Here is a 23299-nt window from a genome sequence, read left to right as displayed (position 1 = left end):
ATCTCCATCTGAGTCACATCTCCAGAGCATGGCATCCAGTGGAACCCTTTGCAGTCACCATTTGAAAAATGACTCAGAGTCTGCTGCTTAGTGGAGTACCAACATCACTTCCTACAACATGCATGTCTTCCCTCCTGAACTCCCACCCAAGCTGGAACTCAGCCAGTGTCTGTTTAGCTCTTGAGATACACAGTAATCAACGTGCAGTCTGGCAGGACTGCAAGCATACCAGCAATAAAACTGATAAATAAATAAATCTCAGTACTTGCTATGAAGTTGCCTTTAGCCTAGGCACTGAATAATTACAGCTGACGGTATGCTATACACATAAGTCAGTTGTAAACATAGTTGAATGACATTTATGTTCTAAAAAGTGTTTTAATAAGAAACCCTGTGAAGTAGATTGGAATCTCCATTGCAATCCAGAGGAACACTTACTTCCTTAGAGCTCCTTCAGGTGTAAGTGACAGCAGAAGCCAGTCTGACATATATATATACAGTATACTGTAGCAATACAGCACTTTGTTCGTAGACCTTCCTCATATTAGAGGGCCACCCTCTCAAGTTATTTCACTTACAGTACTAACCCATGTAGAGGTGGCAGAGTAACAAATCCACCTTCTCTCTTCTATCAGTACACTTTTACAACCCAACTCTGAACGAAGAATATAAGCCCTTTGTTTTCAAATTCATCTCCAAAGCTCTCTTCAGCACACACTACTGTTTGTCACTGGTTGATGACATATAACCATTATTCATACTGTTACTTGGGCCTACGTCTAAGGATTTACCTTTGATCCTCTTCATCTCTTTGCAAGTGAAACCGTATCTACATCCTAGACCAAATCCTGTTTCTTTTCTTCGCAATACATTTATCAAAACTGTTGTTTCCTTTCACTGTCTAAACTTCTTGCTCAGTTTCATTTTTCCATTTTGAATGTAGTAACAAGAACCCCATCCTGAATGCAATTCTTAGGTCAAACAAGCAATTACACACTTTAAATTTACACAAAGCTCTATTTTAGGTGCCACACTAAGCCATAGCCTTCAAGACTTAATTCTAACTCCTTCCTCTTCCACTACATATTACTGAAGGTTTATGTCACTGTACTACAAACCTGCAGCACAATTACTCTTCCCTCCATAGTCCTATTCTGTGTTGCCTCCATCTTTCTCTTCCACTACCCAGCCTCAAGCTTACACCCACATTATCACATTGCAAATGCAACTCAATTTCAATGGCTTATCTTGGCAGTCCTTGGCATAGAAGCTGCGTTTCATGATTTGTGTGATAAAGCTGTTACTCATTCCCTTTGCATTCTGATCCCCCACAGAAAACATTTTCATTGCAATATTTTTAAAAAAGGACTATTCCCCTTACTTGCTGGATTATATTAAAAGGTTGAGGAATAAAAGGGAAAAATGTAACAGCAAACAAACCCAGAAATTGTATCAAACTTTACACTGCACTGTTGGAACCTCCCAGACTAGTCGACCTCCACCGTGTACCACAGCCTTCCCTGCTATTTTTGTGCTAGCTATGTTTAATAGTGCCACTCCCCAAAGATTCAGATTTTTCAAATACAGAAAGGAATGGCTACATGCTAAATATACTTTAAAATATTTCCTTACCTTATCCAGGGAGAATGTTTTAGTGACAGCAAAGCCCCATCCAGCTTCAAAAGCTCTTCGAATCATTGAAGAACTAGTAGTAGGGGTTGCACTGGCAAGGCCAAAAGGATTTAGAAACTTCAGTCCAGCCATTTCTACACTGATGTCTACTAAATCAATAGGAGTGTAGAAAAGTGGTAGTTCTGGGACAGTAGAAACTGCAACACCATGTAAGGACTGTAAAAAACAAACAAAAATCACAGAAATTCTTGCTGATTATTTTTTATATAATTTGTTATTAACTCTCATATGGTAATAATTTATATATAATAACCCAAAGTATTCTATCATGTATTCAGCCTTGCAAATCAGCAAACCACACAAACACTTGCACATGTAATATCTTCTGTCCAAATAGCATTCCTACTGAAATATTATGGCATGCTGGAAATAACTGAAGAATAATAATAATGAAACAGTTATTCTACATCCTGTACTGCTAGCCTGCTTCAGTCCAAAGATTTGTTCAGCCATTCTGAGCAGCCAGTTCTGTTCCCTACAGCAGTCAGCAGCAGTGAGATTGAAAAAAAAAAAAAAAAAAACAAAACCAAACTGGGTATACACAGACAGACCCTTTCTAGTTTTCTTCCCCGGTGCCAATCTATAAAAAGTGTTGGGACTTGTGAAAAATGAGAGAAGGCATCTATGTTCAGGATCACTCATCCCTAACTCAATGTATTTTGAACTCCTGCACCTTTCCCCCCTTTTAAAGATTTTATCTAGCCTACACAATGGGATACATATCAATATATACAAAACTATTATGTTTTAATATTTAATTGCATTAATATGAATACTTTAAGGGTGACAAAAATTAGACTCCAATTTGGGTTCAAAGAACATTATATGCATTATGGCTGTGACACCACAGTCACTTTTGTTTTCATTTTAAAGACACCCTTTTCTCTAGAGAGTCAGTGAAAAGCTTTCAATGTAAATGTTGCATCTAATACTTTAAAATTGGAGAGAGAAAGTCTCTCTCCATGTATGGATACTGAACAGCATCCTAATCAGGCTGTGGTAGATAGAATTAAAATCTTTGCTCACTCAGATGGTTGACTCAATAAAATCATGAAGAAAAAAGCAGGAATTTCTAACAGAGAAGCTTTAAACAATCTGTGTTCCTAATAAATCCCAGCATAAGACCACAGCAGTTTCGTCTATCCTTAAAATGAACATTTCTTCAGCAGAAGACAAAGAACCACTAACTGCGGGTGAGGCGAAGATTTTCTGTAAGAGTAAAAACCTGAGCCACTTACAAATTGCTGCCTTTTGGGTGTTTTTTTTTTTCTTTTTAAAAAAAGGATCTGATTTACCCCATTTCTACCCATGAAATCTAATAAACACAGATGGGATGAGGAGTTTGTTGTTTGTTTCAGTGCCTTTTGTTTCCCAAGGCTGGTCCAAAACCTGAGAGTTCACGTCTGTTTTGTTTTGGGACTGCCTGGATTCACGTCTCAGATTCTGACCCCAGATCTCTGATACATTTAAGGGCCAAATTTTCTGATGGCTTAAGAGCACTGAAAGTAATGGAATTGTCCTAGCCTGAATAATGTGAACCTGAATGCATCCTAGTGGTGGAGATTTTGAGAAAAGCTGATTTTTAAAGATCCCTAACACTTGGGACCAAACACCCTTCAGTATCACAACCTCTCCCAGCTATCAGCCAATGCAGCCACACTTCATAAAAAGCCAGAAATCCTCCATTTCCATCCTCCTGAATGCTCACTGCTTCCTCCATGTCATACTCCATCGGGCTGTTTTCCTACACCAGAAGAATCTGAGTCCTTAGGAGACCAAATGGCCCAGCACTCTACATCTCAAAAGCTTTTGTTAACTGATAAATCAAAGAAAAAGAGAAGAAGAAAAAAGAAGTATTGTCTTTTGATTATTTTTAACTTTTTTCAATCTGTTTTAACTAAAATTTCAACTGCAAAATGTTGTTAGCAATGCCAAAACAGAAATTCCTGGACCACATGATTGAAATTAAGGCGTTTTTAAAATGTTAGCACTTTTAGTCTCCAACATATTTGGAAGTGGGGAAATCTGCTGAAATCAACACTGATACACTGAACTCTTACACTGAACTCTAACTTTGTAATAATGACATCAAAGACAGACTTATGGAAAGGTTTTTGGCCAATTCCACTCTGTGCACGTGAGCAGTAAAGCTAATTTTCCATTTTGAAAGCAGTTATTTGTTAATTCATTTGCTATCCAGATTTGTTCAAATGTTCTCTGTGAATATATTTCAGTCTGAGGATTGCTCACAAACTAGCCACTGCTTGTGTAACTGTAAATATTGATTGCTACAGACAGACAGACAAATTAAGTGTTTAATATGCAGCTTAAGTTACATGATATTGTTTCTTTTCCCAAGCAGGACAATTTAATCTCTAAAAGTTGTCCTCACCTAAAATGAGTTTTGCTTGAAAGTGATTCTTAACTAGAGACCTCAAATGAGCTTTCTGTTATAAAATAGAAAACAAAACAAAAAAAAACAAGACAAAAAAAAAAATCCATCAGAGCAGTGAAAGACTTTTGAACCAGGTGGTTGAATACACCCATGCAAAAATAGGTCTTACCTCCTGCATGCCATCATTTAAACTGGTCATAAGCCACTTCCCAAACCATATGCAAAGAGGCCTATTCTTCTGCCAAACTTTCCTCACAAAGAGCAAAACCACAAACAGTTCCACTCCAATGCACTCAAGCACCACATGATGTGCCTAATGGTTTGTTAATGATGAGGTGACCCAGGTGGAGGTGGCAGGATTAAAAAAGATTTCAATAGAATAAACCAAGTCTTTAAAAACACACAGGGGCAGGATGCAGCTGAAGGCTCAGTAGCCAGTGGCTATACATACAGATTTATCTCCCTCCTTCCTATCACTTCCCTTTTTGCTCTATTTATTTTTTTGCTGATTTTCCTTTCGGCACAATGTTTATAAAATAAATAAATTTACTAAGCCCTGATGTGTTGTTTTCTACAAAGCAAAACTTTTGGCAAACTAAAATAGCTTATAGCTTCCTGAAAGTAAAATCATCTTTATAATGAAGGATTTCCCTCACACTGCACAAATAGGAAAAGAAAGCCTGCAGGCAAGGGTTTATTTATAATAACTCTTCCCTTGATTTTTAAAAATAGAGGGCAAAAAGCGTGGCCATTCTTTGACTAATTTGATGCCAACCAGCTGAGCTAACAATATTGCTGGTACTCATTGTTCCATTCAGGGCAACTTTTTGGATACTGGAACAGGGTGGTGAAAAATCCCCATCACACTGCACGCCATGGCCCCACCTTACTCTAACCAGGATATGACTGGAGGCAAAAGCAGCACAGTCTGTAGTGAAGGGCTGAGAGACAGGAGCTCAGCTTTAGACCTGATACAATTTGTGACATTCATTTTCTTTAGATGGAGAAAATTCCTAACCACAGCGATACGGGCTAACTCAATTTTTGGGCCTTTAACAAAGATAGACTGTGAAAGTGAGTAGTTGTATTACTGTTACTTTTCACAGAAAGCTTTCTCTACAAATCCTACTGCCTTAAAGAGTTTTCCTGAATGCTTTCATCTCACTCCTGATTTCTCTATTTTAAAGTCTGATCTTAAAACATATCTTTTCTCCCTTCCATGCGCTTCTTCTATCCTCTCTCCGATTATCCATTATTTAACTCTGCTAAATATGCTTATGTTATTTCATACAATCTCAGAATGGCTGTGGGTGGGACAGATGCCTGGTTACCATCTAGTTCAACACCCTTGCTCAAAGCAGGGTCAACTAGATCAGGTCACTCAGGGCTCTGTCCAGCTGGACAGAGATTTTTTTAAGTTCCTTCCTGGCTTTGGCTTTCTGTTTCTGGAACAGACATACTGCATTACTCAGTGGTAAGCAACTAAAAAAACAAATTTCCTGCACTTGCATTTGGTCCACCTTTTTGCAAATGGTGCTTTCTTACTGGCCTCCATGGTAGTGTTTCATATGCTGTTCTAGCTAAACAAAGGCAAATTCAATTTTTCCTTTGGTTATCCTGAAAAGAAGCAGATAACATAACTAATGGCTTCAGAGACTTCCTGGGAACCACCCATCTCTGGTATTGATTATGAAATAATGTACATTCATGCATGCTTGAGGAATATATGAGAATGGTCAACCTTCATAAAAGAATCAACAACTATACTCTTCAGATACAAAGCCCGTACATTTTTTTGACATCATAGATAAAGAAAAAAAATAGCAAATATACAATACTTGTTCAAAATAACGCACTTATGTGCTCAAAATTCGTACTGAATAGTGTCTTAGTGAAGTGCAATTTATATCAGTTAGGATCCAGCCCTCTATTCTTTAAGTGTATCATGTACATTTCAGTCTAGGAGAAATATAAAAGAAACTGTCCACACAGGGGAGATTACATTAAAGAAAAAATAGATTTAAATAAAACAAATCTTATTGCAAACCAGAGAGGAAAATTCACTTTTAAAGAGGGATTTTAGTGAGGAGAAGATGGCAGCTTGACTGCCACATATGGGAAAACGCTCCACAGGGAAGTGTATGAACAGAGCAGGATTGAAGCATTAAGGCTGGCACAGCGGTCCATGAAGAAAATACTGGAAGAATAGTGATGTGAGAGCTGTCTTTGCTCTCAAGGCAGGCATAAAAAAATAGAAGTTAGTCCTTCAATAATTGTGAATTACCCTGAATATAACTATTATATTACTAAATCCCATTCACTGATCAAAAAGAAATTAATGGTAACTGAGGCATAGAAGAGAACAGCAGCCTATATTGCTTCTGCACAAAATCATAAAGTCACTGTTGGACAAAAATGAGGGCCATTACAATTCTCAAACTAAATAATCACTAATAAATCACCAAGATCATTTTATAGAAATGTTTATATCATCCATAGAATAACAAAGAATGTTAAATCATGAAAAAATGTTGTGAATAATAAATAGCTGCATAAATTGGGCTGATTCTGTTTAGATCTATACTGATCTGCAAAGAAAGGTTCTAGGAAGATGGACTGTGTTTTCTAACAGGTTCTACTACAACTATCCTTAGTTAGGCTTTGACCGGTCATGTTTATAGAAACTAACCTGACACAGCTGCAGGCAACAATTTCTGAGATGAACCTATGCTTCATATGGTGGGAGGAATATGTTAAAGAGGCAGGAGATATTTAGGCAACTAATGATGGAAAGTTTCCAGCATAAGAGCAGCCAAGAAGCTTCTGTAAATAACTTCCAGTATTGAACATAAGGCATTTCTGCTGGAGAGTCCTTGAGTCTGGATCTCATGCTTCACTTGACCATGTGCCAGAGCTTGCAGTGACTGGAGTTTCAGGGCACATATCAGGCCCATCTGTTTGCTTAGCCTTTTGCCTGGAGTAGGTTGGGATACAAGCAGTGTGCCGTTCAAACACGGCATTCTGCAAGTAGTCAGCATGGTAGTTTTGAGTTTCAGTCTTTGACATGGTCTTGGGTTGGCTGAGAAATCCCATGGAATAGTTTTATTTTGCTAAAGGATGACTGCATTATTTATAGATCCTGATGCTGAGATTGTTGGCAATTTTGGAAATGGCTACCTATTCCTGTAACTAAAATGCAAATTGATAGATGGTATCAATGTATTTATTTAAAATTTAATGTGTATTCGATTCAAACACTCAGATCACAGGAAGGCTGCTTGCCTTAGAATCTCACAGTAGAGAGAAAATAAGGTAGTGTGTAAGCATGGTTTTTATTTGATATTGGAAGCTTCCAGAATACAGGGTTGTAAATTGAACATGTGCACACACATGTACACAAAGGCATGGACACACACGCACATGACTACCCCTGTAAACATCAGGGTAATACAATCCTTCTCTAAACAACTTCTTTAAAAGACAAACTCTCCTCCAGCCACTAACATTTCTACCAGGTCCAAACACTGGTGAAGTAAATTGCCAAATTACAACACTCTGCACCACAGCAACCAGATTTTACAAGGGCTGCACATCCAAATAAATGCCCCTGGGCAACTCATTCATCTAACAGCTGGAAAGGTGACACTTGACATTTGGAAACTTTACTGTGAAGATTGCTGTAAGGCTTTCCCATTAGCTTCCTGGTGAGACTGTAAGGTTGAATAAGCTGCCTTGAAACCTGCAAAGGGTAACGGAAATGCTCTAATATCACAAGCCTGCTTGATTTAAAATTCTAATTCTCAAGCCATGACTATTCAGATTTTTTCCAAAGTATTAAATACATTCCAGAGGGGAAAAAAAAAAAAAAAAAAAAAAAAGCAAGCTTTGAGGAAGAAGCAACATGATAAAGGAGGGTTTTTAAGTGATGCATGTATTTCTAGAGGTTAAAGAGGAAGGAGACAAAAAGGAGGAGATACCCCTCTCTTCCCCTGTCACAGTTACCCAAATTCAATGTGCACTGAAAAATTAAGCAGGTCAGGGATTAAAGATGTTTCACACTCAGCATTTTCATAGGGTCTACGAAGGCAGGACACAAACAGTGCTTTAGAACAAGTGAGGAAAAAATATGCACAGATACTAACAACAAGCTTTCAGTTGAAGTATTTTTAGGAAGTGAAATCAGACCCCAACAGCATGAAATTGCACAAACATGCAATCAAAGAGGCTTTGAGCAGATGGATGGGGGAGAAAGACATCGAGCTGTTACAGTCCCAACTTCAGTTGTTCAATCTCTTTTTGTGGGAGAATGAATCATGTATCATGTTTCTAAAAAGTTCCTTGCACTTATGAACACACTCTTTGTCAGCTGGTTCTCCACACACAGGCTGTGTCTCCTGTCTCTGACGGTTCCTCTGCAGCTCCTCTAGACTTTGTGCTCTTTCTTTTACTAGAAAAGTCAGGGCAGAGGTGCTCAGTCAGCAACAAGCAAGGAGCACCAAAAGGGAACATTCAGTCTCAGATAAATTCTCCTTTGCATTATTTTCCTCTGTGCAGTCAGTGTTTATTTGTCAGGCTCTTGTGTCCAGTTTATCAGCCTCATCAGCGAAAACTTTGGTTCCAGTGTAGATAATTTGAGTGCTCCATAAACTGTTAGTACAGTAAAAATGTCTTCTTTGGGTAACAATATTGGCAGTATTTAATTTTTACCTTATGCACTATTGGGAGATTTTACTTTTTAATTCTGATGGGCTACCTTCTTTTCCCCAATTATGACTTCTACTTGTACTGTGTATTGTGCAGGGAGGCTTGCCACCCTTGAGTGAAATTCAGAGTTGGGATCAATAAAATGTTGCTTGGATTTTAGTGTTAAGATTATGTGAGAAAGTTGGGTTCTACTACCCAAACTCAAATGTGTGATCCAGATTGACTGAATCTGTAATGCTCAAATCATCAGATAATCTAGGTATCAGTTTGTCAAAACTTGCATATTTAAACTAAAACACAATGACATTATTTTTAAAAGTATTTAAAAGCAGATAGAAAAGTGAAAGAGAAAAATACTTATAAGAAAATCACCTGTATATATCTGTGCATGTACCAGGAAGCTTGTTTTCCATCATTTACTGATTCCACTGTAGTGTTAGCAAGACCACCAATGTCACCCCCTGCAAAAACCCAGGGTTCACTTGTTTGCATAGTTTCCGGATCTACTTCAGGAAGACCCCATCTGTTAAACTTGATAGGTGCCATGGCCTCTCGGACTGCAATTAAAATGAACGACAAATATGTAACAGAAGAAAGAAAAAACTGTTACTAAAATCTGTCAGATAAACACTGATAACAATGAGAAAAGCAGTTCCAAGTTCTTTCACTTACTTAAATGTAAATTTACAGAAGTGAAGAGTCCCTTTATATACAAGTAATGCTTTTGCTGAGCTAGAGAAGGTGTGTAATTACTAATAGGAATCAGACAGAAAACCAGCATAAATTACATGGAACAGCAGTTAGGTAGTATCAGAAAAGTACCCAGTTCCTGTGTGCCTGCAAAGCCAGACTTGCATACAAAATAAACATACACAAGTGTCACAAGAAGTGACTGACTCAATACAGGCTCAAGAAATAATTGGCACTAATGTTCTTCTGGTGAGTTCCTGAGAACACATTGCATATCCCATAAGCCGAGATTCACAAAGTCATTCTCACTGGTGTTACTCATTTCCCACAGAAAATGTCCAGCACTTCTGAAAATCCTATTAATGAACAATATTAACAAAGGAAAAATATTTGTTTCCATTTCTCTCCACCCATAGCTTTGTATTGCTCTTACCATATCAACATGCTTTTCTCCTGAATAACCTACCATATACTCTCTTGTGCAACTTAATACGCAGCATACAATTTTTGACATTTAAAACCAAAAATGTGTGTTTCTGATACATTTTCTAGACATTCATTTGGATCTCCAGAATTTACTTCCCACATTTATTAACCCTCACAACACAAATGATACTCTGCTACTTTCTGACAAGGTCATTATTAAACCTGACTGAAAATTTTCAGATGGAACATTTTCCCACTGGGAAACGTTATGCTATCAAAGCTTTGGCTTTGACAAAGTGTGTTGGTTTTAAAGAAATGTAATTTTGAAAAAGATGTATTTCAGTAAAGTCAAAACCATCCTGACAATATTTAAACTTGGAACATCCTGAATGTAAGGCTCACTTTGAAACTTGATACATTTATTAAGAATAAAACCATAAAAACACAATCAAAATGAAATGCTTACATGAAGACAATATATTTTGTATCTTTTTCACTGCAATTTCTGACTTTTTTTTAGAGCATGCATTAAGATACCTCAATTTTTTTCATGTTAGTAAACAGCATATATAGGCATTCTGCATATGAACTACTACTGTCCTTAAAATTAGTGTAGAAGTGAAGATAAAAAAAATATTTTTTTATACTGCATGGCATTTCATACACATAAATGCTTAGGAAAAAAAAATTCTTGCTCTATATTAACATGATTTTTCTTACGCATTTTTAAATTATTATAATTGCAAAGACACTTCAAAGTAGCTTCATGAAGAGAATCACGTTTACAATAAATATTTTTAGCAAATGTTGATGACATATATCAAAATGAGGGGGTTTTATATAGCTTTGTCTACAGGAACTGAAAATTCTACAATAAAATGCAGCTTAAAATTGCAACATCCCTCAGGGACATACGACTAGCAGATGCAGATTGCCAAGGTCAATTAAACTGATGTAGTTGTGCTGTCATATATGTAAAAGAGAAACCTGCCAGTTTAAGACAAGAATATTTCTCCAATACAAGGGCAAAGTCACTGTATTGCCCAGCACATGCCTAAGTATACAGCAAGCTTCAAACGCATCTTTCTTGCACATCAACATGATGGAATTTTCCTTCCTGGATCTGTGTGTCTCTTCACCTCCAAATCATATATTAGAAGTGCATTTCAAAGTGGGGGCTGTGTATAATCAGGAGCAAAATAATAAAATAGGAAGCAAGGCACAAACATTGTCACCTACTTGTCCCACCTACACTCTCCTCCTCACCCTTGACATACACAAACATATATCGAGAGGACTCGAATACAAAGTGTTTTTTTGCAACTGGTTAAGAAGCCAGAATCACAGAAGACAGCTTTAAGCTGAAAGACTGTAGCAGGTTTTTGTACCAGAAGTATTTAATCTATCTTCAGGACCTATTGCTTGCACATTCCCCTCCCTCCCCGCATATACTTGTGGCTTAATTTGGCAAAAATAATATTTGCATAGTAACAGAATCAAAAACTTATGAAATTGTTTCCTTTAAAAATATTTAAATTATTGAAAGATCACACCAAACATAACCTTCAGACTGAGACATTCTGATAGCAGTTTTGTTAAGAATGCTTCAGTAATATTTATAAATCAATACATTTCCTCTTTATGTCTCAGACTGTCTGTACTTCAAGAAAGCTTTTGATCATCTTATATTTGTCATATATAGGATAACTTATTGCATGCAGTGGTACCATCTCAGCATGGGGTCTAGACAGTTCTCACAAGCTAAGTACATACAGGCTTGTAAAAACATGTTTGGAAAAAATACAGAGGAAAACTTGGTGCTGCAGGATTTGGTATCAGGGATTTAATAGACGACTTGTTTCTCTGAGACAGGACTGAACCACAGTAAAGGTGTTAGTGGCATGCTATTGGAGATATAGTTTTTCAGAAGAGATGATGTAAAACTGGAAGTTCTGACTACTTATTACATCTTGGGGAAAATAGGGTATTACCTCTGTTATCCTGGATCTATTATATTTCTCAAACCTATCTTTGGATTGTTTTGTGTTAAAATAGCTGTCTGGACATAATTATACCAAAAGCTTTTTGAGTGCAAAAAACACCCAACATACCTTCACCTGTAACATCTCCCCAGGGCCTGGGGATCTGTTTGCCTGACCAGTCTTTTTAAAATTGAGAAAGAACATTTCCCTGGTGGCAAGGTTGACATGGTATCCAGCAGCTATTTCCTCTCTTTTTTATAATCTCCAAGATTTAGGTTAAGTAGAAATAAGGGCATGATTTAAAAGCATCTTATATAAGAGTTCTGAACGTCCTCACAATTTGGATCTGGTACCTGGGGCAACCGTGAGGCTGAAGGGACCACCTTCTAGACCACCTGCAGAAAGAAGGGAAGAACTTTGGTCTTCACAAAGGGAAGTCCCTTCTCTGCCCCTGCAAAGGGTGAGAGTCAGAGCCAAACCTGACCTTCCTTGAAAGGAGGTGACTCCAACTATTGGTTCTCTGAACTGCTGTTTGACACTAGACAATAAGCAAACTAGATACGTAATGTTTTTGTTGGTGCATGATTTGGTTCAGGGGTAGAGAAAAGAGTGTTTTTTAAATCCCTGCACCTTCATACCCTTTAAAGTTTAAACCTAACATAGCCTTTATTTTGAAAATTCAGAGTTCAAGCCTGTGTCTCTACTTCCTTCTCCTCCACATCCTGGTGAGATATACATAATTTGAAAAGATCCTTCTGGATGAAAGACAACATACAATTTAATTATTTTGATGCTATCAAGTGATGCTAACACAAATAACACCAAGCAAAAGGACAGTTCTGAATATATATTCCAAATTTGCTATATTCACAGAGCAAACAAACACAAATGGAAAAGCAGCAGCAAATTATAGCACTGGCAAAAACAATATTAAAATATAAGTGAATACAGAAAAAATATTTTAATTAACAAAACAAATCAAATGGAAAAGATTCCTCAAATAGAGCTTTAAAAGTGAGTCTGTGTGTGCTTGACTGCCATGACTAATTATGTATCCATGTAATGTGTGTTCAATTTGGGCTTATTTAAATAGCAGAAATGCTCATTAGCTGCAGTATATCTGTGAAGCTTCAATAAACAGTTTAATGGTTTTTATGTTTAACCAATTTCATAAGTTCCTGTAATTTTAGCTTTAGTAGCTCATTAATGTTATTTCTGATATCCATCTTACAGAATTCCTTTACAGTGAATAGTAGCATTACTTCAGAAAAATACAAATATACTGTAACTTTCTTAATATCAAATGTAAAACTACAGCTGTCACATGCACCAATAGACTGATTAACTGCCGACACTGACCAGTCTAACTAGCTAACAAGGAAAGGCAGAGGCATGCTTCCCATGGTCACTACCCCACTAGCGTACTGAACCAGGGTTAAAAAGTGATTTGTCTGGATAAAGCTGGGTCCAGGTATGCTAGGAGAGGCTCCTGATTCAAGATGGTACTTTGTTTTTGGTCTGTCACCAACAAGCAAACATGTACTGATGACCATCGGGTGAAAGAGAAGAACTGTAAGCTAACAGCACTTTAGAAGTCATCATGAAGCCACTTTTAGAAACTGGTAATCATTTCAGGGTGTGGAACTGCTGCACTCAAACTCATTCAGTAAACCCATTTGTGGAGAAAAATCCTATTCCAAATGATTCAGCAGGAAAACTCCTACCTGTTTCACTAGGAATTTTTTGAATCTGTATAAATTTCAGTTTTATATAACATATTTTTTTTAAAGTCTGATGACTAAAAGTCTATTTTGTGGGTGTGAGGCAAATATTGTGCTACCAGGAAGATGCCAGGTCACCCCTGTGGACATTCCCAGCTGAGGCATCAGCCACCTCTCTTCCTCCCACCTAGTCTTTCATTAGACAGCCAAGGCTTTGGTGCTTTCAGGCTGAAGCCACCTAGCTGTCTGAGCACACTGCACGAAGAAACTCAACACTCTTTGCAGGTTCTCTGGCTTCCGTACCATTTGAAGTTCTATATTTGTACAAAGGAAAACTAAAATCTTTTTCACTGAAGAGCTCAGAGCTCTGCAAGATTTTTCCCAGCAAATGCTTCTCAATCTATAGAAATAAATATGAAATAGGAGTGGGTTAAATAACAAAATTGTAAACTATTTGGGCAAATTCATGTTTTCATGTTGAACTATACAGGGTGGGGGGCGGGGGGGGGGGAGCAGGGCAGTAGTCATACCCTAGTAAGCCTTCCGGGGTTTGCTGCTGCAGTTTCTAACCAAGATGATATTCATACTCAAAGTAAAGCCAAAATATCTGAAAGTTGTGACTGATTCCCAGAAACGTGAAATAACATTTTGCCCTTCAGTTACCATGCAATAGCTAGCTACTACCAAAAATGTAATAAAACATATTTTTGCTCACAAATTGCCTACTTATATCTGGGGTTTTTTTCAAAGGCAGTATTTGGAGTTTGCTTGGATATTTTTGCATTCCCCTTTTAATCTCTCCAGGAAAATAAAATAGATAGTAAGATTCAGTGTTCTGGTAAATGGGAATACTTCCTCTTTACTGCTGTCTGCTAAACAGTGTTGAACCAAACTTACATTGCCAGTTCCCTATCCTGCCTTAGTCCACTGTCCTGCACTGCATTTTGAACAAGTGTACCATTTTCCATAATTTCACCATGGTTCTCTTCAGAAAGTCCAGGTTCTCCTCAGAAATTCAGGAAAATAAATCAGAACAAGGACATTTGTTCCAGTGCAAAATCTCGCAGTGCAAAAATATTTTTCTCCTTTGCTTATCAGAACAAAATAGATGAGAAAATAGTTGCTCAAAGTTTAGACTTTAAAACCAACTGGACTGGTGTTAAGTAGGAAGTTGAGTCTGCACGCATTGCCAGGGAGTAGACAGAATTACATTTGTACATATTGAGTAGCTGCAGTTTGGAATGGTGACAGAAGATATTTCAGTAATTCAGTAATATGCCGTAGGCCTCCAAAATAACAAACCAAGCAAAAGAGCAGGAACGCAAGGAAAGGTACAAAATTCTCTCATAGCTCTTTATGGGGGTCAGTTATGATGGCTTGACGGCTTTGGTAAGCTATGCAGTAAAAAATAAGCAGCTTCTGCTTACAAAAACTTTTCTTCAACAAGAAGCAAAAGAGTTTTCTTACTCCATCTGCAGTAGTTTGATTTGAACAATTTGTTGGCTTTTTTTTTTTTTACTGGTTTCAGTAAAGTGGTAATGTTCTTAAAATAGTCTAGAAGGCAACTCTCCTGCTTTGTTTACTAGCAACTTCCCAAGCATCAAATGGACAGGAGTCCATTTTTTTTTAAATGATGCATTTATACAGTTCCCAATGGAAGGATGAATACCTACTAGAACTGTTGCTTAAAAATGCAATCAGCATTTTATTTTAACAAAACAAAAAAGACTAAATAGCTACTGTGAGCACATGGAAACTCAGTTGTAAATTTAATAGTTACCGTGCAAGAATAAGAAACATCTTGTTGAGGATAACAGACTAGAAAAAGCTTTCTAACCTATGAGCTATTTTTGCTCAGAATTGCGGTGACCCATGTGTTTATGATTGTAAAACGAAACTTTAAAACATGAGCATTAAGGCTGCCCTGAACACTTTGCTGAACTGGGGCTAAGTCGTATTTTAATCTCTGTGGTTTTCATAGTATTTTCTTTATTCTGGTATCAGTAGTATCAGCATTTAACAATATTAATAACAAATAGGACATATGCTGCTAACTTAGCCTATACCAATACTGCATTTGCATTTCCCTGAGGTGCCTTATGAATTCGATCAATTGATAGAGCTCTTTGTATAAGCAACAATTAACATGTTTATTCAACCTTCATCTGAGTCATCCAGTCATAGACTAGTTTAGAGTAGAAGGGCTCTCTGAAGGTCACCCAGTCCATCCCCTTCTTCAAAGTTAGATCAAGTTCCAAGTCAGACCAGTTTGCTCATGGCATTATCGGGTTTTGAGTATCTCCAGTATTTTCATCTCTATCTTTTGATGGAGAATACCTGAATATCTTCGCCTCTTGAATATAAAAATGTGATTCTTTTTTTAAAAAAACACTAAGAATATAAGATGCTTTTAGTGTTTTGTTTTTTTGTTTTTTTTTTTTTTTTTCATGTCTTTTTGTTATGTATGCTGAGGTAGCCTGGAGATTTGGTTGTAATCCAGCTCAATTGTGAAAAGCAAATTTGACTTTCATTAAGACAGCTTAGTCAAAAAATAAAGATTTAAAAGCAACTGAAGTGGTATGCTCAAAATAAACACTTTATTCCCTCAAGTCTGAGTTTCTTTTCACTTTCACAACATTCAAAACAAATGCCTTGCATTTTTCCTTGTAATTTTATTGCCATTCTAATAGCAGTTTCACTAAAAATACAGCATGAAACTGAGGTGTAATGCTCACCCCAAGGTAAATGACTGTTCTTTCATGATCAGGTCATTGCATGACTTTGTTCCCCTCCTATTTTATGTTCCTATTTAAAAACCTCACAACAACTAATTTAGACAGTGAATGTCTACTAGGAGATACAAGACTGGCACAGTATTATGGCTGAGCAAGACAGTAAGGCCAACCTTTTAGCTGAAGAAGTTTTTAATGTGGGAGAAAACAGAATCACTCCTTTATCATAGGGTCTATGAATCACAACCAAATATACTGATTGCATAGGTTAATATTTGATTTACCACAAGGTTCTAAAAAAAATTCCAAAAAACCTAAACAGAGAGTTTTAAAAACAGCAACAAAACTTTCCAAAATTCTGTCAACTCCACCACCAGAGTAGTTCATGAATCTCTTAAAGATTAAAAAAGATCTTAATCTTCTCGCTGCTCCCTGGAGGTTAGACTGAGCCCTAAAACGTGACCAATACAGATGGCAGTCTCTTTATACAGCAATACATCTCCAAGTGGAATAAGAGTCTGTACTCTCAGAGACAGAGACTGCACCTGCTGTGCACTTTCAGAGCTGGAGGCAACTGCAGGGCAGGAGGCGGTCCTGAGTAATTAGCGCTGTATGTAGCTGGGTGCAATTGTTGTGTAGGTAACAGCCTAGGCTGCATGAACCTATCCCAAATCAATAGTAACACCCACAAGATAGGAATGCTCCTGGAATTAACTACACCCATTCCTCAAGGAACCAGGTGGATCCTTCTTTTTTACTGTAGGAGAGAGTTTAGACTCTTCTCATGGCTGTATGATGGTTTAACTTTATATACAATTGGACTGGTGAACGGGAAGCACCGAGTAGCTCATTCAGATTACAGAACACTGTGCTAGTAGCTATATTCTAAAATTCTTCAGTGGGACCTTTAATTTTTCTTAATTAACTAATGTTCTGTCTTCCTGTGAAATCAGTACACTTTTTGTATAATTTTACCAATAACTCTATAAAATCTTATTGTTAGAAAACTAATTTATTTAACTTCATTTAAAACTGTTATCTATAAGGCCTACACAGAAAATGTAGTTGTGAGAAGTCATACATTTTATATGCCTGAGGTATGTCCACAAACACTACTAGGCTGTTTAGATTATTTCAGATTGACAGTTTTCCTTGACTGAAAAGATTCACAAAACCACATTATGCTAAGAAATTCTGAAATCCCTCTGCACTGGCAGAACCAGCATCAGATTACCAGATTTTCTGGTGGCATGTGCTCTAAGGCACTTGCCAAGTCCTCTGTCAGAGCATTTATACCCAAAGGACCATGACAACATGCCATGGGTTAATTGGCTAGCATGACCATGCCCTGGAGAGTTAGGCACATTGATCACTAAGGCTTTCAGAACCTGCTAACCTTGATGAGCATCTCCAGACTGAAGATCTATTCATTTTATCAATCTGCCTTCTGCTGACTCAGTGTTTTTTTACTTTCAAGGCACATTTGATGTATGTACCTGAACTCTTTAAATCTAACCTAGTGCGAGAGAATAATATGAGCTCTGCTCAGTTCTCATGTTCTCAGTTGTACTCATGTTCTTCATCACTTTTTCTGTTACAATCCAGCCAAATTGTTCAGTCTCTGAAATGCCATCTATGTGCCAATTTCTGTATCTTTAATAGGGAACAATGTAATTGTTAATTTTTAAGACCAAAGCTTGTAAAGTGCAACTAAATAAGGAGGCAAGCTGAGACAAGCACAGGTGAATTTAATAAACACTGTATATACGAGAGAAGCCACAGTTCTCCTGCGTGTGCACAAGAAATTAGTGATACCCAGACCAGCTGCACCAGAATAATGAATCTGTCTTGATTCTTGCTTAATTTAATAGGTTAACAAAAAGTTTCAGAGATCAGATAAGTTCAGTTCAAAGTTGTAATATAATGAGTTTCTCTAAAGTTAATTAATGAGACCAGAAGAAATTCCCAAAAGTGCTCTTTGAGATCCCATTTGCATTGAGAGGAAAGCGAGATATATACTGAGCAACTGTACCTCTATTCCAAGTTCCTGCTCTGCACAGCAATATACAGAAAACTACTTTGTTATCAGACCCTCAAGTTTTAAGAGGTATACCTGAAGGACAAAGAAATTCATGTGAAGAGGACCAGCAGTCACAAGCTGAGTAATCTCCAGAAGACTCATTTCACAAAACTGTCAAAGGACAGGAAATGGCTGCAGCTAAATTAACCATCAGCATTTACAGAATGCATTAGTCAGGGTTACCTTTATTGTCACTTAAAATGGAGCCAAAGGCACTGATCACCACATCAGCTTTCAGACGGACAACCTGATCCTCATCTTCCTTCCAATTTCCATCATTGTCTTTTTCAGTTCGAACAAACTCCATAGCAACAATTTGTCCACCTCTTAGTACAACTTTTCGAGGGGAGAGGAAAGGCAGAAATTCACACTTCTCTTCTTTTGCAAGTTCCATCTATAGAGTAGAAGCAATAAAATATAACTTGAACACTGTTGTGTTTTTATGGAAAAAAACAAACAAAGAAACAAACAAACACCAAAACATAAACCATTTTTTGACTCAAGATGCTACCACACAATCTGTAGTAGAAGCCACCTGTGTACAGTACACAGACAGTCATCTTAATACCAACTTCAGAGCCTTCCATGTTATTAGATCAAGCAGTTTAGGCAGTGGTACTAGGTAAATTTGCAATGCAGATATTTCTCCATTATATTTTCTTATTTTTCCCTGTTACTTTGAATATGTATAACTCCTCTGAGGGCAAAAGAGTTACCTTATGTAACTATCTGCGTCTTTTAAGAAGAGGCTTAGTGTTAATTAGGTACATGCCCTGATTTGTGTTTACTATGATTTTAAGATGTTATTAAATGCTGAGTACCATGTACAAACAACAGTTTTCTGAGTGAGAATCCAGAGTTAAGATCTTCTGAATCTCTGTTGTAGTAAAACTGCTGAAGTCAAACAGCATTTTGTCTTAGCAAAGTCTTCAGGATTTGATTGTCTATGTTTAAATGACAACTTTTTTGAACATGTAATATCCAACCTGACATCACTGTAGCATGGACATTACAAGCTGAAGCTATTTTTATTTTACTTTTTTGCAAGAACACTGCATGATTGGATGAGTACAAACACTGACAACTTTTAGGAATTTATCCAGGCTGCTAACCAAGGTTTTGGTTCAGAGTGACAGCTGATTCTTGATTAGTAAGAATCTAAATAGCCATTGTCTGTGTGTGCATTGGCTTCAGTAATCTCATTGCATCTAGATTTCTCAACTGAAGTAAATTATGCATCAAAAGATCCTCTATTACTTTTTTTGCACCTCTGTTCCCCTCCTATAAGATCTCAAAGATGCCCACCTTCTTGAAACAGATGGCCAAACTACCATAAATCCCATGATAAAGACGGATTAGATGTCCTGATATCCTCAAGAATACAAAAGTGTAAAATATGTACCAAATAAATGATAATGTAAAAAGACCACCAAAATAAGAAAATCTAATCTGAAAAAACCCTTTTGTAGTACAGATATATTGAGGAAGCAGAGTCAGTTTCAAAATGTGCAGATGTCCTGATAAGCCAAAGTGCAAAGCCAAACTAAAAATCAAATTGAACACTGAAATCTGTGATGAATGACACTGCTCTTTTGCCACTGGCAGTGATTCAAAGCTAAAATCACTGTAAGTAATTTTCTTACAAGATTTTATAGGTTCCCAAGGCAATGTCAGGATCACTAAGATTCGTTAAACAGCAGACAGAAGGTATCATTCTAGAATCTAACCATGACCTGAAGAGTCATCTACAATACTCAAATGGCTGTTTCATCTTTGGGGTGCTTCCAAGGTTAGAAATTTTACTGTATTTTCTAATTTACAAGAAATTCTACCCCCTGTATGCAAATGCATCTCTCTGACTTTACAGGGAATGCGTGCAGAGGAAAATTATTTATACAGAGACTATATAGAGTGAGTCTCAGATCTTTAATAAACATTTATACATTTTAAAAGCATTTTTATAAACAAAACCTTTAGTAGATGACATTTAAATACCTATAGCAAACTTTCAGGCCCTCTAGAAATAATAACCAATATTCCTTCTCATAAACACTGTTATTCAATTTTACCTCTTCAGGGACGGCCCTGATATTAGTGAATCCCTTCCTGAAGACCACAAACACATGACGAGCTCCACAGCGTAAAGCAGATGTTGCACAGTCAAAAGCAGTGTCTCCTGCCCCAAGTACGATCACAGTTCCATGTATTGATGGCAATGGAGAGTGACAGGCACACATACCTGAAAGATGAAAGGAAACCCCCATTTTCAAGTAGAGAAACCATTTCTGCATGACAGCTCAAAAGGTACTCGTACTTAAAGCAGTGTAAAATTGCATCTTACAGTTTCCAAGCATGAAGTGTCACTATCAAATTATTCCTGCTTCACTGAAAGACAGTTTTATTCCCGTTTTTAAGATATGCTCATGTACATAATTTCATAGTCAGTTCTCTAAGCAGCTGCACCTTTCTATCTGGAAAGAATTCAAATGACAACACGTTTGTAGGATTATGGGTCCTGTCAGGTTGAAGTTAGCATTGTGAGATCTTTTTACTGAAAAAGGAAGTTTCTCTCTTATCAGATTCATTATCCTTCCAGTTAAATAAAACAACAATTTTTAACAAAGATTAATACTTGGTATTTTTCAAAAGATGACCGGTTGTTGATAGCTTTGTGTAACAGTTTCTCTAAGTTAGTTCCCTTGGTCAGTTTCCTACAAGGCACTGACACTTTTCTGGCTATGACATGTTTCTCAGAGACTATGCTCCATGGCAGCTGAACATGAGGCAGAAAGAATATTGTTATTACAGTAATTCCTAGATCTTCCACTGGGAGAAAACATTATGTGTTCATCATATACATCTTATATTTGAGGATTCGATTATACAAGAAATACTTAAGTAAAACTGAACTCTATGTGTTCCTTGTATGAGACTGCACTTTATCACAAGTTTAAATACAACTAACTGTTGATTAGGCAAATTACTGCAACTTAAAAATAATGTCATAAACAATATAAAGCTATATTCTCAATGAGCCTGTGATAATTTCAGTCAGGAGGTGAGCTAAGCTGGCTATTTAATCATTGCACTGTAACTCAAGTATCCTGCTATAGTAGCAGCAGATTTTCACATGCATTTGTAAAGAAACACAAGTATCATGCAAGGAAACTGCTTTTCATTTGGACATATAAATGGAGTGAGAAACAACATCCTAATACACATATTCTCTCTCCATTTGTAAAATTCTTAAAGTATGGCAAATGCTATCATTTTCCTCTCTATGTATATGGCATCCCATTTACTATTTAATTAATAGGCTTCCTATTCCAAAATTCTCTCCAAACTTTCCTCATTTAATTTTAACAAGCTTATCCCTTCACAAAAATTGTACACGGAGCAGTGGAAAAAGCACAAGTGCAGCAGGGGAATGTCAGCTCAGAGTGCCATTACGGGACTAGTCTAGAATGGATTGGTCACAGCATCCCACTTTGCTCTTCGTAACAAGGCCAATTCCTAAGGTAAATTCATGTGTATGTACAAAAAGGAACCCCTTTTGGAGGAAAGTATATTAACAAGTGGGTTTTAGAATTTAATAAGCAGGCAGAATTTGTATTTTACTGGGAATAAGTCTACTATTTAGAGAACTGTTATAGTAAAAAAAAAAAAAAAAAGAGGATAGAGCAGGATATAGGGTGTGTGTATTTCATTTTAAAACTCCATGCTTTAGAGAGCTAGAGGTGGCTACAGCTGTAGAGAGACACCAGGAAAATTAAGTAAAAGAGATCATGTTAATTAACAGACAATAGCAAAGACCCATCTATTACTGTCAGTCAGAAAAGGTTAGTTCTTCAAAGTTCATCCTTTTTTTTACTGTAGACTTAATATAAAATTACCATTACATATCTTAGAAAATCAAGAGTGCTACTTTGCAACACTTTAAAAGATGAAGATCACAGCATATAGATCCTCATGCAGGCAAGCGACTTACAGTACACAAGAGCTAAATGTCCACACAGAGTGCTATGAAGTATTTTTAGTCAAATTATTGCAAGAAGGGATTGTTTTCCAAGATTTATTTTTCCTTTGTTAATCTACAAATGTTTTGCAGTGCAGATTCTCAATCTGTTTCATTTTTAAACATATCTTTCTTCAAAAAAAAAAAAAAAAAAAAAAAAACCTCACCCTTTTCTCCCAACCCATTTGAGCTCACTTTAAGCTTCTGAAAACAGACAGAAATAAGCATTTGATCAAAACAGCAGAGAAATGGGACAGATGGGATGCAGAATTTCCCTTCCTAAATATCTTGCATAAAATGGGGTAATAAAGTTTACTTTTATATACAGAATAATTTGCTGCAGAAGATACATTCTTCAACATACAATTTATGGAAAGTCTAGTAAATAAGCAGGCAACCCTATATGATGCTAAAAGAAATTTCTGAATCGTGAGAAGAAAATCAGTTTGTAGGTAAAAAAATGTATACGTGTGGTTAGATATGTGGTCATATGTACAAGACCACATACTGCAGTAAGCATATGACCAGAAAACTGTACATAGAATGCATTGCTTATCAACACACTGAGGAATCTAGATCATAAGGGAACATGGCTTAGAAATCACGAGCCTCATCTCATACATCCATCTGGGGCTTATGACTTCACGTTCAGGGCCACTGAAAGCAGCTATACTCCCCTTGGGGAGCAAGCGCAGCCATCTCTGTACTCAAAACAAAGATGTAAAAGCATAAAACAAGACTGCACTTTGTGCCTATGAACTGAGTGTTGTCTTATTAACTCCTGGCATACCACTGTTGTCCTGAGTCTTAGACTATAAATTGTTTGGGTAAGGAACTAGTCCTCCCTTAAACATGTCTGGAA

General features: G+C 36.9%; 1 protein-coding gene across 5 annotated transcripts in view; it reads right to left on the bottom strand.

Annotated features, from left to right (window-relative positions):
* The window catches only part of DPYD (dihydropyrimidine dehydrogenase), a 360191-nt gene that overhangs the window by 168874 nt on the left and 168018 nt on the right, over positions 1-23299 (bottom strand). For 4 of the 5 annotated variants that reach the window (XM_042805542.1, XM_042805516.1, XM_033000424.2 and 1 more), the window contains 4 exons: positions 20492-20661; positions 18606-18816; positions 9164-9348; positions 1633-1848 (listed from right to left, as the gene is read on the bottom strand). In XM_042805542.1, coding sequence (XP_042661476.1) covers positions 1633-1848; positions 9164-9348; positions 18606-18816; positions 20492-20661 — 782 coding nt within the window. The remainder of the gene's footprint in view (positions 1-1632; positions 1849-9163; positions 9349-18605; positions 18817-20491; positions 20662-23299) is intronic. The other variant, XM_042805526.1, reaches the window with a different exon arrangement.

The sequence above is a fragment of the Tyto alba genome, unplaced genomic scaffold (assembly GCF_018691265.1).
Source record: "Tyto alba isolate M040663 unplaced genomic scaffold, T.alba_DEE_v4.0 Super-Scaffold_1000006, whole genome shotgun sequence".
NCBI lineage: Eukaryota > Metazoa > Chordata > Aves > Strigiformes > Tytonidae > Tyto > Tyto alba.
The sequence above is the reverse complement of the archived record's forward strand: the minus strand, read 5'-3'. Positions and strand labels throughout refer to the sequence as shown.